Source organism: Mercenaria mercenaria, chromosome 16 (assembly GCF_021730395.1).
Source record: "Mercenaria mercenaria strain notata chromosome 16, MADL_Memer_1, whole genome shotgun sequence".
In the NCBI taxonomy this organism is placed as follows: domain Eukaryota; kingdom Metazoa; phylum Mollusca; class Bivalvia; order Venerida; family Veneridae; genus Mercenaria; species Mercenaria mercenaria.
The window spans coordinates 35,523,684-35,541,144 of NC_069376.1; the positions used below are offsets into that span (position 1 = coordinate 35,523,684).

The following is a 17,461-nucleotide window of genomic DNA, read 5'->3' on the forward strand; positions in this document are numbered from 1 at the left end:
AAATGATCACCACCAAAACATCCATGCTCCAATTATTGTGCCAGCTCCCACAGACAAGACAAACTCCTTTACATCATCAAAATATCCATACTGCAACGGTGCCAGCTCTCAATTTCTTATAATACATTGTACCTATGTTAATAAATATAGCAACAAAGACCACTGTTTGATGGCACAATTGAGCCAAGTCATATTACTTAAGTACTGATTACCAACACTGAAATGGTTATTTGTGGGGGACTCATTTTTTTATGTGCATTTTGCTTTTCCGTTAGTCCACAAAATCAACTCCAAAGGATTAAAAAATCCTGCTCAGAACATTTACTGCCAAACTATATTGTCCTTTTATAAATTTCTACTTTGGGCAAGTAATTACAAGAAACCACACCAAGATGATGCTCAGAGCGAACATATCATGCCACTAGGTCCAAGATAAAGGTCCAACTTGGAGATCAGTTGTCAAATAGTGTAACTTCCTGTCTGCTTCATCTCTTTGAAATCGAAATTGCTTGGAAGATTTTCATATACTGTAAAATCATTTAATTTTGTGGGCATGAAATTTCATGGTTTTGGTCAAAACGATAATTTTGTGTGGATATGAATTCGTGGATTTCAACTTTTGAACATTAAATGAATGGGAATTTTACTTGTTCGTTAGGGTTAAATTTCATGGATTGACTCAATCACGAAAATTAGTCCCCCATGAAATTTATTGATTTCACAGTAACTAGCATTCCATATATACCCTATCAAGACAGCATGCAGTGACAGCAAGGTCCAACCTCAAGGTCACACACAGAAGCCAAATAGCTTTAATTTTTGTCTGCTCCATACCTTCTCGACCACTGGGAAATCCATAAAAGTAGCCTCAACTATTTACCTTATGGAGACAACATATCGTCGCACATCCAAGGCCTCAAGGTCAAAGGTCAAAGTCAGGCTTAGGTCATAGCTTAAATAGTTTAATTTTGTGTCTCCTCTACAACTTCTAATCCATTTGGAAGATTTTCGTTGAAGTAGCATTGATTGTTTATCTCATCAAGTCAACATGAAGAGCACACGAGCCAGGTCACTTAGTCCATGGTCAAGGTCACACTTACTGCTAAAAGATCAAATAGCTTAGATTTATGTCCATTCCATATCTCCTAGACCACTAGAATGAATTCCATAACAGGGGCCTCCGTGGCCGAGTGGTTAAGGTCGCTGACTTCAAATCACTTGCCCCTCATCGATGTGGGTTCGAGCCTCACTCGGGGCGTTGAATTCTTCATGTGAGGAAGCCATCCAGCTGGCTTACGGAAGGTCGGTGGTTCTACCAAGGTGCCCGCTCGTGATGAAATAATGCATGGAGGGGCACCTGGGGTCTTCCTCCACCATCAAGTCTGGAAAGTCACCATATGACCTAAAATGTGTCGGTGCGACGTTAAACCCAACCAAAAGAAAAAAAAAAAAAGAATTCCATAACAACAGCTGTCTGTATTAGTGACAAATGCCCCCCGAAGCGTGCCCAAGAATGCTACAGTTGTCTGCGCATGATAAATTAACTCATTATGGGGAACATTTGTGACAAGTAATTTTAAAATCCCTTGACAAATGGCAGTTATGGACGAGACAAGAAACAGATCTTGTTAACTTTTAGCTTCTAAGTGTGACCTTGACCTTGGAGCTAGGGGTCTGGATCTTGCGCATGACATGTCTCATTATAGGGAACATTTATGCCAGGTAATTTCAAAATCCCTTGATGAATGGCATATTTATGGACTGGACAAGAAACAGACCATGTTAACCTTTAACCTCTAAGTGAGACCTTGACCTTAGAGCTAGGGGTCTGGATCTTGCGCATGACATGTCGTCTCATTATAGGGAACATTTATGCCAAGTAATTTCAAAATCCCTTGATGAATGGCAGACTTATGAACCGGACACGAAACAGACCCTGTTAATTGTGACCTTGACCTTGGAGCTAGGGGTCTGGGTCTTGCACATGACAAGTCGTCTCATAGGGAACATTTATGCCAAGTTATTTCAAAATCACTTTATGGATGGCAGAGTTACAGCCCGGACAAGAATTTACACACACGCACAGACGGACGGATGTGCGATTTTAATATGCCCACCTTTGGGGGCATAAAAATAACATCAATTATTGATCTCATCCGGGCGACATGCAAGGTGCTAAACCTAGATCACTAGGTCCAAGATCAAGATCACACATAGAGGTCAAATGTCAAATAGCTTGAATTTGTGTCCACTCCGTATCTTCTTAACCACAGGGAGGATTTTCATTAAACTAGCACAAAATGATGACCTCAACCCAGGTCACCAGGTTAAAGGACACACTTAAAGATCAAAGAATATTATTACAACCTGTTACTTTCCTTTTATCAAAGCAGCGTTTTGGGGTATTAATCAACTTTGGTGATAGCTCTAGTTTGATCATGTATAAATTCAAAATCGTCTATTTCTTCAACATATACAATGTGGATTTAGTAATGAAACAAACAAGTAAACAGATCATAGATTTATTATAAATTTTGCATCTAGGTAAAAATTGTTTGATTTTTAAATAAAGTTATGTGAAATACCTAAATTATTTTAAAAATACATGTATAATCTAAATATATAATAAACTAAGCTTTAAATATGTAAATACAATACAGTATTACAGGTGTGATACATGTACTGGACCAATAAAGAGGTAGCATATTCCTTGCATAAATACTAACGTATAATTTCGCTTATTAGACACACTCACTTATAAGACGCATCCCGACATCAGACATGCAGTCTGGGGTATCTTTTTCTTTCAATTTTCTTGTAGTGCATGTTTATAAGATGCTCCCCATTCTTTGAACTGGAAATATGACTCCTAATAATGCGTCTTATAAGCGAAAATATATGGTATATAACATACCAAAGAAGGAAAAAAATAGTATGGATAGATAACGGCTCATAATGTTTTTTTTTATGAATGTGTTGCACAAAATTCTATTGTGACATTAACTTCAACTGCAAGTAATTCAGGTTTTTAGTGTGATACTATGCCATATCAAAACACAGAAAATTCAATAAAAAAATATATATACATATATATATATATAAACCCTGACTTCCCACTTTAATATGCCAGAGTGGACACTGTGGTCCTGTGCACCATCTGACTACAAAACCAGGGGTAATGAGTTCAAGCAGCCGCTCCTACAACTAGAATTACTAACATTAGTATAAGAGTATATATGTATGTATGTATGGGAAATACAAATCTGGCTTGTAAAATAACCAGGGCAGCTTCTAAAATCTGAGCATCTTGCATATTTTGCTCTATCCTCACAATAAAACTACTAAAGAGTCTTGTGGAGGAGTTACCAATAAAGGGTTTACAGTGCCAACTATAAATGAGCTTACAAAACAAACAATTTAACATGCCTATCTGATATGCCATTTAGTATTATTGTAAGACTATATATTAATTTTGTATTACAATATATTTAAAATCAGATCTATTTATGTATATAAGTACATTTATTCTATATCTATTTTATTTATCCAATCGTGAACGTTTATTTGCAACATGTGACCGTACAATATAATACCGTATTGGACGCACATGCGTAAAAAAACCCTGTATTCTTTCCGTACTAAGAAGGTTCACAGTCCCATGTTAAACATACGATAAAGCCCGAAACGCGTGAAAATGTTTCGAATGTAAATCGGGTGAAGTAGGCGCTCTATGTACAGAGTCTGCTTATGCGTCTATGTAATATATATTTGCACTCATACCAAGCTGGGAAAATACAGAAAAGGCAGAAATACAATATTCAGTGAATCATTTTTAATTTAAACTAAAATAAAATAGATATAGAATAAAAAGGTTATTTAACATTGTACTGTACAATACGAGATATATTTGGACTCATACCCAGCTGGGAAAACCATACTGGACTCGCCTAGCGGCTTGTCCAGTATGGTTTTCTCAGCTGGGTACTCGTCCAAATATATCTCCGTACTGTACAGAACAATGTTAAATAACCTAATAGTATCAGTACAGTAAATGTAGTGAGATTCTTTCTTTTTAATGTTTTTGTTCTTTTTTTGTTCTTTCACACATTAATAAACTTTTGTCCTTTTTGTCATATTGCATATAAAACAATTTGTCTTTTCTGTGTTATTCCATAATTTAACAAAATATATGTTTTTGTTCTTCAGGTTGTTGCATAATAAAAAAAATCCTTGTAAAATTTTATCAACTCAGAAATACTAGCTTGTTCAGAATTTTTACAACTTTTGAATTTATCAAAATGGTGTGTGACCTATAACGACAAAATGAAATGCATTCTCATTAATACACCCTCACAGTCATTTTTTATTATGCATTTCTTCTGTTAAACTTATTCATATAATTAAAATAGATTTGTGCTCAGGTAACAAAATGCAGTAACAAACAATAAAATTAAAATTAAAGATTTCAGGTTTTTACACTTGTAACATTTTACTTGCACAAGGTCAGCCACATCACAGACTCTGAAGCTAAAAAAAGAATTATGTAAAAACAAAATGGAGAGGCCAAGATTTGAAGAAAAATGTGTATGACTTCCTACACAACACCCCAGCCAGATGAAAACTGCTGGAAATGTTTCTATTTAATTTCGTAAAAGTTTGCTTCATGTAAATATACATGTTTACAGCTTTAGTTTTAGATTTTACAAGTACATTTTGAATATGTACATCTTAACTATTTAACTATGTGAAGATTGAGATGTTCTGAAATTTGACACCTCAAACAGAAATAAAGAATTTTTTACATATACCTACACAAGCACCTGGACTACACTATTGACAGAAAGTTTCTTAATAATTTGAGAAGGGATTGTTAGAAAAGGAGCTTTGCACAGGGTCTACAAATCATGTATATAACATCAAATACAACAATAGGCACCATGTTGCCTAGTTGTCTATGATATAAATTTGTACTCTATTTTTCTATGATATGTTTTTACTGTATTTAAGATGGTATTCCATTGTCATGCCTCATGTTCTTAAACGCTGTTGCTGTCCAATCTAACTGTGTCATGAGTTTGTTCAGACCTGCAAAACAAAAATGCAAACATGTTAAAGCAGCATTTGTTTTTTTTTAATCATTTCTTTTTAACAAAAAACGTAAGCACTTTCATATGTTAGTTATTGTATTAAAGCTATTTGGTGACAGCTGGGGTGAAATTTTTCAACATGTTCACATCCAGAAAATTTGGCTTTGAATACCGGTATATATATGACACTGAAAAATGTTTGGAGTAAGTGAAAAGAAATGTTACTTAATACATATGTTACTATATATAGTAACAAAAATGAATGTGTTTTCAGTAGGTTATTGCTTTCATGCACTGATTATCACTTATCGGCCCGGGCCGAAAACTCATAATCATAATCCGCCCGGTGAACACGTGCGCGTGAAACCAATAGCTACATAAAACGTCATCATAGACGTCATAATGGTCTGTCACAGGTCTAACGTTAAACCGTTATTTATCGCAGATCTGTTAGATCTAAGTACTATGCTTTGCTTAAAATTAGTAATAAAACAGAACATGCACATATTTACTTTGGAGCCAGAGTTCCGAATTTCAACAGTGTTCGAGTATGCGTTGTAAAACAGCATGATTCGCACCAATTTCGACGAAGTTGCGAGTTTCTTCTCGGTGAAAATGTTATGACTGCTTTTCATAAACATAGATCTAAAGTGATATCTAGATTCTAGCTATTGTTAATAAAATTGCAGTTTTTCTTTAATGAACTGGCTCAAATTATGTGTTGTTCCATATTTTAGAATGGTGAACTTTTGATGAGTTTGATTGATAGTAGATCTATCATACATTATGAATTTACTTAGCTTCTGACCGGCAAGAAATTCTGCAGATCTAGAACTTTGTGCAAGAATAAGTTTACTGTAGTACACTCACTTATGACCCCAAATTGTTTAATTGCTTCTGGCTACGAATAAACACAAATTTTGAGACAAAAGTACCCCAAACTATTTAGCCATTGAAATCTAACGACAGGAGTTGTAATTCTACCCCCTCCCCCACCCCCACACACACTTGAGTAGTGCAACAAATCATATGTATTAAAGACATTAATACACGCAAGAGCCTGGCCGGGAGGTGATAATCGGCCCGAAATTCATAATGGCCCTCGGGCTAAAGCCCTCGGGCCATTATTCATTTTCCGGGCCGATTATCACCTCCCGGCCCGGCTCTGTCGTGTATTAACCTCTAAATATTGATAAAAAGTCAAGATGAATGTTGATTTTCTCTTATTTCAAAAGCATTGAAATGGTTTAATCCGTTTTGGTTATCTATTAAGATACCATACAAATACGAAGTCAATAAGTTTTGTAATGTCACAATCCCTTATCTTGACATAACTCTTTCATTAAAAGTTATACTACTTCTATGTTTGTTAGTGTAAATGATGCAGTCATTATGTCTAAAAAACATGCACAACTTCATAAAACTTTCAATAATTCACCACTGAAGTAGTAACAGTTTACATTTCCAGTTTATTTGTCCCTAAATGATGATTCAACTTAAACAGACTTTGCGCAGCTGCTGAGCAAGGCTTTCAAGCAAATGTTCAGCTAAATGTAACTTACTTAATAAGATAACATTGAATGCTCTGGAATTTGGTCTTTATTTGAAGGACTCCCTCAAAATTAGGAGGGCCCATACTCAAAAACCTGGGTATCCCTCAGAATCCTAGGAAAAATATGTAAGTGTCAACCCTTTAACATGCTTGTTATGTCAACTATATCTGGATAACTGATTGACATGAGAGTTCTGTGTTATTTGCAAATTAGGACACTGTCCTTATTTAATTTGATCTTTTGGTTTATTATACATGCAGCCACAATCTAAAATAAAAAATTCAGAAGCAACTCTTTAAGAAACATATTTTGGGCTCCTTGTCTGGAGGTTAAGGGTTTGAATCTTTGCCAGAATAGTCAGCTTCGTTGAACACCAACTTGTTGAATTCAAATTAAGATACCATAAAATAAATCACAATTTTATTTGGAATTGTAAATGTTAACTAGTAGGATACAAGAAACAAACCAGATATCATATGGTTATCTTTTGGCGTTCCGTCTTCATCAATGGCTTCATGTACTTTTGGTATGCCAAATATGTTTGATACACTGATACATCCAAGTTCGCCCGTCATAGCCCTCAGCTGCATCGCGGCACGCATACCACCATATATTCCTGAGACAGATACAAAGATAGGTATTTGAAAATCAGGGATACTTTCGAATTATTTAAGTCTATGGAAATGAAACTTCATTGTTTTGACCAAAACAGCTATTTCATGGTGATATGAATTTGTTGATTTTCGACTTTTGTAGATGAAATATAGAAGAATTTTATTTATTCATTTGGATTAAATTTCAAGGTAGATATAATCACGGAATCCATGAAAATTAGTACCCCATGAATAATACTAATTTTACAATAGTTGATTTTCAAAGCTAACCTAACCTTTTTTACTTTGTGTGGATAAATGCATTTTTATTTGCTTGATTTTAAAATACTGTGAACTGGATTTTAGCAGGAAAAACACCATTCAAATAAAATTTTGAATTTCTTTCAAAATTGTTCATTTAACACATTTTCATGACTTTCCTGGTTGGCTCAATCATCAATGTATTGAATTCAATTACACCAAATGTACTAGATATTATTCATGCGTACATTTATTGACAAGTGTTACAATATTTTATCCAGTACAACTTTGTTACTATTTACCATAAGATATATAATAACAAGAAGTATAACTGTATATGCATTTGCAAAAAAAGTATTACCCGGTGAATATGTGATAATGCCGCTCGGCCGCCAAGAGAAACTGCTGCCAGGAAAATGATCCAACAGGTTGGCCAATGCTGGTGGTATGCAGTGGTTGTATTCACAAGACACTAATAAAAAGGCATCTGCATTCTTTATATCTTCATTAGCCTGAAACAAATGTTACAGTGAAAGACGGCTTGACTGAGCTCTAGAGTTGATTTTCGGAATTTATGTTGTCCGTGACTATTTTACTTACATTTACTACCGTATATTAGATCTCTACTGTAAAAGCTCCTTTTTCAAGTACATTTGAACTTGTCTGTTAAATTCACCCCTGAGAAATAAACAAGAGGGTCATGATGTCCCTGAATCGCTCAACTGAGTAATATGAGCTACATAGTCTAAAAATCTACTGGCGTTTAATACTATATAGTACTAACGCAATACAGTGACACTCCTCAAAACATTAACCCTTCAAAAAAAAAAAAGAAAAAAAAAGGAGAAACCAGAATGAACAATTACCATAGTTTCTAAGGAAAATAAAACCTCTGAATAACCCCTTAGAATCAAACTTTTTATCTTGTCCCTGGACTAATAGGTTTTAAAGGGATCTGTTGTATTATAATTGTGCTGTAAATATTTACTGTATCTAGATCTGTTTGTACAAAAAAATTAAATCGAAGCATAATAAAGCGCACTGACTTCATCATAAAACTGAATATAATAGTTCATGATACGTTGACAATTTAAAGCCTCGAAAACCCACACACAAGCAAATTTCACAAATGTACAAAGTTTTGGTAAAAATTACCCATTTCAAGAGCTATTACTGTCATATAGACATGGCAAGTCAGAAGATATCTGCTATGATAAAGGGAAAAAACTCTGGAGTAAATATGTATCAGCCAAATCATAACAGACAATCAAAACAAAACTCAAAGTTTTTTAAGTTCAAATGAAATCCATTTGAAAATAACAGAAATAAGAGTGAAAGCTCACCAAAACAAGAATGTTGTCATACTGCATGAAATATTTTTGCCAGAGGAATACATCCTGTGTCATATGATGTGAGTGATTATGTGGAACAAGTACAAATCCATTAAGATATAATAAAGATGAAGTACACTAAAACTTAACCTTGAATTCCAAGTAAAAAGGGGCATAATTCATAAAATATTTGAGCCAGAGTTATGGACTTTGAGTCATAATAATTGTGTGCTCTAAGCTATCCTAACCAAGTTAGCTGTATGAATTAAATCACAACACTATCAGTTTCTTGATAACTTACTTCTAACAATGTCTTTGGGGCTGTTGATTTGTCTTTATAGAAATGGAGAGGCTTTTTCAGCAAATCCAGATTCATCTCCGCTGGGTCTGCAATATATAACAATACAGTAAAAACTTTAGGAAACTATACAAGCTCCAGGTTTTCTAGGTTTTGCTTTTCAACACATTTACATTTGGAATACTATAGTCAGAAAGTTTGAAAGCAACCAGAAAGATGATCACAAAGATACATATGTAAGTCTTTACTTAAAAAGCTTCAAATCTGTTCGAACCAGTCTGAATAAATGGTTCACAGGTGACCTCTCAACACAGGCAAATACACTATTTGTAATTAAAAGGGTAGCAAAAATGGTGCCATTGATAAGCAAGTTTTAAGTAGGTATATAAATTCTAATGCCAGTAATCTACCTTTTGTTGTAAGTTTGAATATTGAATCTATTTTCATCACTCAACTTTAAAAAAAGAACTAACAATAAACATTCCTCTTTAGCATAATAAAATTTAAGTCAGTTTTTCTTTATAAAGGCAAACATACTTACCAAATACTTTAATCTCGTACTTTTCCGTTTTACTAAGAGTATTTCTTACAAATTTCCCAACTCTCTCTCCAAGTCTACCCTCTCGTGTAGAACCAAGGAATATGATCAACTTTAGCTTCTCTGCTGACATTACCTTCTGTGCTGCCATTTCTACCTGATTTTTGTAGTTTCTGAAGAGTAAAATAGTCTGCAGGCTTAGCGCAAAACGGTTGTAACTCCTTCTTTATTTCATATAAGTTACATCTGTTTTGCACTAAGCCCGCGATTAATCTAATTTAATTTAATTTATTACTACAAGGATCTTACATGTAACACACAGTTTTCCCAACCCAATGCACAGTGGGAAATAATGCTCCAGTATGTGTTAACATCAGCACTGTCCAAAGGCTTGAAAAAAACACCTGTCTTACAAAGGCAGACATGTTAAATCATTTTTCTTGTCTACCATCTATCTCCCTGCAACTTTGTCAAAGATACTGTGAAATATAAACCGCATATGCAGCTTACGATGTCATATTTATAATAATATCATTATGTGCATGCATGTATAATCTGTATCCCGCACACATATTCTCCATTCGATTTGAACTTTACTTTCAGTTTGAACCTCCACACCCCTTCTCCCCAGAATCCAGAGGGTAAAGATAAAACAAGATACTGTTCACCAGAAAAAGTAATAATTTGTGATCTAGTCTAGTTGCTCAATAGGCAAACAGAGATCATGTCTATAAAAAAAATAAACTGCCTAGTCATAGAGTAACCATCCCTGATCTTCTTTCCTACCAGGAGGCTGTGGCAACCATCCAGCACTAGACCAGTAAGCAATGATTTTTTTCCTCTTTTAATGCTACTTCTTTTCTAATCTTACTTAACAAGCACACATTCTTTATCCTAATTTACATTTCTCTCTTTTGCTGATGTTGGACCCGTCAGCCTTTTAGAATTCTTTTTATCACCTTAAAGGCACCGACCTCCAGATTTGGCTAAAATTAATCTTTCTTTCAAATTGAAGTTTGGTGATATTATGAACATTAAAATATGAGCTTTTGTTTCTAAAATATTTAAAAAATTCCAAATCAAGAAAAAAGGATGACCATGTCGTGAATCGAACCCAGGATGGCCGTGGCAATAAAGACATTTTCCTGTCATTGTAACCAATAGCGCTATAGCGGAATTAGTGAATTATGACTTCAAAATATAGATATTAATATATTATAAATTGCAGGCCCAATGTGCCAAAGAAGCGGCTTTGGTAGTGAGGTATGGGGGTAACCTCCCCACGAAAATTTTGAAAAACTAGAGTGTCTGTGGTGCATTCTGAGCCATTCTGGCGGAATAAAACCAATGCTAAGCGGAGGAGTCCAATTCAATAAAAACACACAAGGAATGATCAAAATTCAGTTTGTGACTAATTTATCATAACTAAGTATAACTGACTCAACATCAATTTTATCAGTTCCATATCAGTCACACTGTGAGTGATATAGGTTTTCTATTTCTTTTATTAGCATTCGGCAAAAAAATAAACAGAATTTGTTTGTTTTGAGTGGATATGGAATATACCACATTGACAGTTGATGCAATTAAATATTTTCATGAACAGGTAGCGCGAGTTACTGTATCAGTTCTCGATGTGATATTCCATATCGATTCACAACAAACAAATTCTGTTTATTTTTTGCTGAATGCTAATGAAAGAAATAGCAAAGCTATATCACTGACAGTGCGACTGATAAAAAATATGTTCCTGTATTTTGTTGGTACATAAAATGTAGGCAAACGTTTTGATGCTATGCACTCCTGATTTAATAACTACGTATCTTCAGTTCTGATTATATTTATTCACCGATAAAATGTAGTAAACCGTTATCTATTAAACAGATGCACATTTCAATAATTATTCAACTGGAAAATAACCTGTATACAAACTTCAAGATACACATTTTGTACTATGAAACAGATTTTACAGCACAGTCTAGACTTCTTTAATCAAGCAATCAATACTTTCAAACTTTAATAAACTTTTTTTTTCAATATGCATTAGATTCACAGACTGTTGAGACGTACCAAGGTGTAGAGGTAGATTTAAATCAGGACTTTTTTTCCTTTATAATAGGGGCCATTGATAGGCCCCTTCCCCTCAGTAAATTTCTTTTAAATCATGCAGTTTTCCATAAAAAATTGACTTTACATCAGGTTTATTATTCCCCTTTGCTCAAATACCTAGCTATTTCCCCCCAAAATAACAGGCCTGGGCCCCTTCCCCTCTTGACAAAAAAATCCTGTAAATCCTACCTAAGAAGTAATGTCGGACTCCTAACCCGGAGGTCGCGGGTTTGAATCCCGTTCACGTAATTTGATCATGACATTCACAACCCCTTCTTTTGGTGCGAGTACTGTATATTTGCCATCATTTACAAAGTTGAGGGGTGATACTGTGAAATCATTAATATTCGTGGGGGACTAATTTTCGTGGATGAGTCAATCCATGAAATATAACCCCAACAGCAAGTAAAATTCCCATTCATTTTATGTTCAAAAGTTGAAACCCACGAATTCATATCCCCACGAAATTGCCGTTTTGACCAAAACCACAAAATTTCATGCCCACGAAAATAAATGATTTTACAGTAATTGGCGGGGCGGTGGTATATGAGTGAGAAAATAATTAAAAATACTGGTATCCGTTTTATTTTTTTAATCATGGAAATATCTAATAAATACGCTCTAATTACATGGTTGATATAATAAATCGAGGGCTCAACGAGAAACTAGTCCATCTGCTTCTATTTCTGTATACACTTAGACTAGTTTCGCGTTGAGCCCTCGTATTGGTGTCTGATTCATTAGCTCCTACAGCCTAACCCCACTTACCCTTTGATTTTTATTGCATATTTGGCATTGTTAGTAGTAAAAACAGCAAATTCTCATGTGTATCTGTAACATATAGTTTGTCAGTAATTTTAAAAGTTTTAAAACCTTAAGAAATACAGCATTTATTTCCAGTTATCTAAAAAATATTTTTTTTTTGTTGTCGAGCACTGATAGGGTCGAGCTAACATTAATACAATGACAGAGAGGCAGGAATAAAGTCTCATCAACAAAACTGAATTAATTAACCAACCAACCTGTACATGCATATATCCAAAGACAGTTGCAGTTTATGTCAAACTTCAAAATGCAACAACTGCTGATTTATTTTCAAACAGATATTAAATGTCATTCAAAAACGAGACAAAATATCTTAACATTTATTAGAACAAAACTGATTATAAATTTGATTCCGCAGGGGCTAAAATACAGAACATTCAACTGGGACGGCAGTTCCACATTTGCAAGAAGGTTCTGCAAAATGAACTAGGTGTTGTTACGATGTTCTAACTCAATTAATGCTTAAAATGAATTAAAAGGTGCAAAAAAGAAACATAATATATATATATATGTGCCAGGTAGCGATAGATTTATCTAGATATTTTACCTTTTAAAAGAGCCGGACGTTAAATGGCGTTTTTCAAATAAAGGGAAACAACTTTTCGCAACTAAGCACTGGGATCCGTGTACATGTACATTGGTACTAAACTAGATAATTAATTTATGGCAGTGGCTAGTGAACCGTCACCGGTTCAGCAGACCCGAGGTCTAGTGCACCGTCACCGGTGCAGCAGACCTGAGGTCTAGTGCACCGTCATTTTTGTTATATATAAAATATAGTCTTTATGTAAAGTTTAATCAAAAGATATTTTCACCAGTAAAATGCAAGAGCATAACTGAAAGAATGAAGTAAGATAAACCTCGACTTACCTGTTAGTTTACCGTTTTACCTTAAAGCGCTGATCTCCGTTCTTCGGCAACAGTCGTATCCATCATTTACTAAGCTATTTCCGAATGACATAATGAATTTCATTGATCCTTTCTTTTAATTATTGTCTGCATTTGGATATATATATGTATGTATATCAAAACTGAAATTCGATCTTAATTTCAGATGTATTATGTCAGTGACAATTGACAATTAATTAACTCTTTATAAAACATGAAATTCGGAAATGTTGACATCTTGCAAGCAAATATTTTATAATGTACATTTATGTTCAAAATTGTCATGATTTCAATATTTGTTATATTATTAATTAAAAAACTACAATTTCCGAAATCTATGATAAAAACTGTGAAAAGCAATAAAGATTAAATTAAAACAATAAGGGGAGGTCTACAAATGTAGGCTTTGTTGGTAGCTTGTTAAAGTTATTTAATTATTAGCTTGGGCGTGTTTGTCTTTTGTATCGGCAGCTCTGATCATGAGATAGTGAATCTAAAATTAAGTTGGGATTTCAATTTTGATGTATCTAGATACAGACAATAACTAATCTTAAATGGACATAAATATACTAGTATGCTATTTATGAAAATTGAAAAATAATTATTTCTTTCAATGAAACTCATTCTGTCATAACTGAACGTTCTACTTAAGAATCATTCCGCCATAATAAACTTTCTATTAATAGACCATATCGGATAGCGGCACAATGTTTTTAATAGGTATATCGGTAAATTAAAAGGTAAGTTAAGGTTTATTTAAATTAGAATCATCTTACTTCATTCTTCTAATAATGATCACACATATAACTGGTGACACTAAGTTATAATCATAATTCAAAGAAAACTATATTTTATATATTATATAACAAAAATGACGGTGCGCTAGACCCCAGGTCTGCTGCACCGGTGACGGTGCACTAGACCTCGGGTCTGCTGCACCGGTGACGGTTCACTAGCCACTGCCTTAATTTATTGATTTTTGGAGGGGTTAAAAATTGGATAACTGAAAATGAATTACACAGATAATTACACAGAGAGAATGTATTAGCTCTCTTCAGTTTAACCAATGCTCTCCCCCTCTCTCTAATCTAAATAAAACAAATTATTCACGGGTAGAGCTTTTGTTTCAAATTCAAAAATCCTCTCGATATTAAAACAAAGCTTCTAACCCAGCAGGCACAGCAACGTTGATTTAACGTTGATCTTCAACGTTGAATTTTGGTTGAATTTATATTTGATTTTGAAAGTTGAAACAACGTTGAAGCTTCAACCATTATTCAACGTTGATATTAAGGTTTTTCAAGAATAACGTAGTCGTTGATTCAACATTGTTTCAACGTTGGTTTAACATTGAATTCAGGTTGAAGTCAACCAGATATTATTTAATTTAGGCTGGTTGTTAGATCCTATATATTATCATTGATACTTGTTGTTGGTTAAGGACATGCGTAACTTATAAACTGGGACTGGTTAGACCATGTAGACGTTGAAGTAATATTGATAAATGGTTAGAGACTTAATAACTTAATATTTCGTGATGTGGAGACATTAAACTGCATCAAGTCCAAATTTATGTCCAATCATCCTCGTTTGAGATTATAATCGTGTGCAGCATTTTTCTGAAAGTATAAAGTAATCTGGCTAATTATTGATAAATCATTACAAATAAAATTCAAGTCTTATGAAATTTTCATTATTTGTCAGTAAATACGTCGTACTTTCCTGTGACGTCATACTATTTTGTTATTATACTCTGATAAAGTCCAATGGACGAAACATGTTAGTTTTGAAGTAAAAAGTAAATTTCTGGAGTTAGTTCTTCGCTTTATCTATTTCTTTCATTATTTGAAATGGCATCTATAGTTCGCTTTGTATGTTTAATTTACTATTCAGGTTTACTAAATACTCTTCCATAGCCATTCTACACAGAAACAATAAATGTGTGTTATATTAAGAATGCATCTCAAAATAATCTAGTGTACTGGGAATGCAAACATACACACTAAACCACGACTTGATTTTGATAAACTTTATAGTGACCGATAGAAAAAAGAAATTGTCTGCAATCATTTTTTTTTCTGTCAATTTATTTCGACTTTTTCGCGCACCTTCTCAGGTTGGGTTGGGTTTCTTTTAATTTACGGGTGTTTTGAACTTAGAAATTCAATAATAATCCGAGACTTACTTTTTTGAAAATCGAAGAAAACTGTTAAAGTAACTATTATATTTAAGTCTAACTATATGCATGTTATTATGAATTTTATTGACAACTGTAGAAATAACTAGAATCAATTTACTTAATTAAAGATATGTTAAAAATGTATCATGCCACATGTGCAAGCGCAATAATAAACAGCATGCATTTTAATGTCATACTGGCAATCTGAGTGTACGAGTTATAAAGGCAAGTCAGTACTGATCTTGAAATTTTTTTCTAAGCATCTGTTTTTATATTAACCTTGCAAGAAGGTCGAAACATGACCAACGTTGATTCAACGCCAGGTAGCGACCAAACATCAACAGAGCATCTCCTATGGTTGCAGAAGGTTGAAATATGGTTGATCAACGTCACGACCAAATTTCAACGTTGAATCAACGTTGATATTCAACGTTGCGTGCCTGCTGGGTAAGACACGTGACAAAAGTCTGCCATGCCACCTCATTTGAAATAATCAAATTTGTTCTCCAGAGTTGTTTCATGCATTTAAGATACATGATTGTAATTAAATGATCATTCTATGGCAGAATTGTGCACAGGTGGTAGTAGCGTACCTAGGATACAGTATGGGTCCGTGAGCCATACACTTAAATATATAACAAATATTATGTTTTCTAAGGGAAAAAAATCCCAAAAGTCATTTTGAAAAATTATTGCCCCTGTGACAATGATCTCATGGCTCATTGTCACAGGGGCAAAAAAAAATTCAAAATGACTTTTGGGCATTTTTTTTTCTTAGAAAACATAATAATTATTATAAATTTAAGTGTATAAGGCTCATGGACCCATACTGTATCCTAGGTACGCTACTGCCACCTGTGGAATTATGTACATTCTGCCATGCAATTTACCAAACGCCGACTGTCAATCAAACCAATAAATTGATAGGCGATCAACCAATCAATGCGCTTGATTCGACGCACACCTCTAGACGGTGTTAATGTAAATATTACCCTCCGACAAACTCTAGGTGGCGCTGCTGAATGGCCGATATTTTGTTAATTAAGGTAGTTAAATTTTATGCAATATCTACTGCTTAATCCGTTTGTTTGGACTTTGTATTCGGCAAAAGTGTTGCTTAATGTGTATGTTTGGACTATCCCTGTAAACATGAAGTCATTGGGCCAACGACGGAAAACCGTCAAAGGATAATCGTTGTTGGGCCACTGTTGGCCAACAATGATTAATAAGCATTGTAAAAACAGCTGTTGGGCCAACGTTGTACCAACTTTAAATTTCAGTCAGAGATATATCTGCATTGGCCCAACATTGATTTTCAGGGAAAGACTTACACAGAGAAAACATAGTTGGCCCAACGTTGGCCCATCGGAAGTAATATTATAATAATTATAATAATTATATATTTTACAATTCACTGTTTTATGACAAGCCCTAACAAGTAAACACGTTGTGTATGTGAAACATGCAGTATTTAATTAAATACTTTTCTGCACCAATTTGTAATCATAGTTTGGACAAATTTAACTTAATACTTATCTGCAGCCGTAATGATATTTTTAACTATTTTAAATCTACTACTTGAAGAATCTAATTTGTGAAAAAAAAATATTGAAGAAAAAACTGCAATAACAAATATTTAATCTTGTACAGTCATAAAATGTTTACAATAAACCTGTTAAATATCCCAGAACATGAACTCTCGTTAACCCGAGTTATGTAAGAAATCCCAGAAAATGTGATCAATTTTACTCTCTAGGCGAGATTTCTCGCTGCATAGACATGTGAAGTAAAGGAAACTA

The 17,461-nt window shown here is 34.0% G+C and overlaps 1 protein-coding gene across 2 annotated transcripts; it reads right to left on the bottom strand.

The window, feature by feature from the left end:
- Nucleotides 1-2,506: 2,506 nt before the first annotated feature.
- Nucleotides 2,507-13,263, bottom strand: LOC123540385 (uncharacterized). Of its 2 annotated transcripts, none has more exons than XM_045325372.2 (6): nt 13,143-13,263; nt 9,665-9,834; nt 9,127-9,212; nt 7,856-8,006; nt 7,107-7,256; nt 2,507-5,085 (listed from the first exon to the last, which is right to left on the bottom strand). In XM_045325372.2, the coding sequence occupies exons 2-6, from the start codon at nt 9,810-9,812 to the stop codon at nt 5,003-5,005; spliced, it is 618 nt and encodes a 205-aa protein (XP_045181307.2). In that variant the 5' UTR covers nt 9,813-9,834; nt 13,143-13,263; the 3' UTR covers nt 2,507-5,002. The 2 variants fall into 2 exon arrangements, with proteins under 2 accessions (XP_045181307.2, XP_045181306.2); XM_045325371.2 differs by lacking the exon at nt 13,143-13,263 and adding an exon at nt 12,793-12,975.
- Between the last annotated feature and the right edge of the window lie 4,198 nt (nt 13,264-17,461).

Bases quoted from the DNA above. Each gene is read 5' to 3' on its own strand.
- LOC123540385 (XM_045325371.2), bottom strand. The intron at 8,007-9,126 runs GTAAGTTATCAA...CATTTGTTTCAG, and splicing joins CCCCAAAGACATTGTTAGAA to GCTAATGAAGATATAAAGAA. The intron at 5,086-7,106 runs GTTTGTTTCTTG...TTTGTTTTGCAG, and splicing joins AGATAACCATATGATATCTG to GTCTGAACAAACTCATGACA.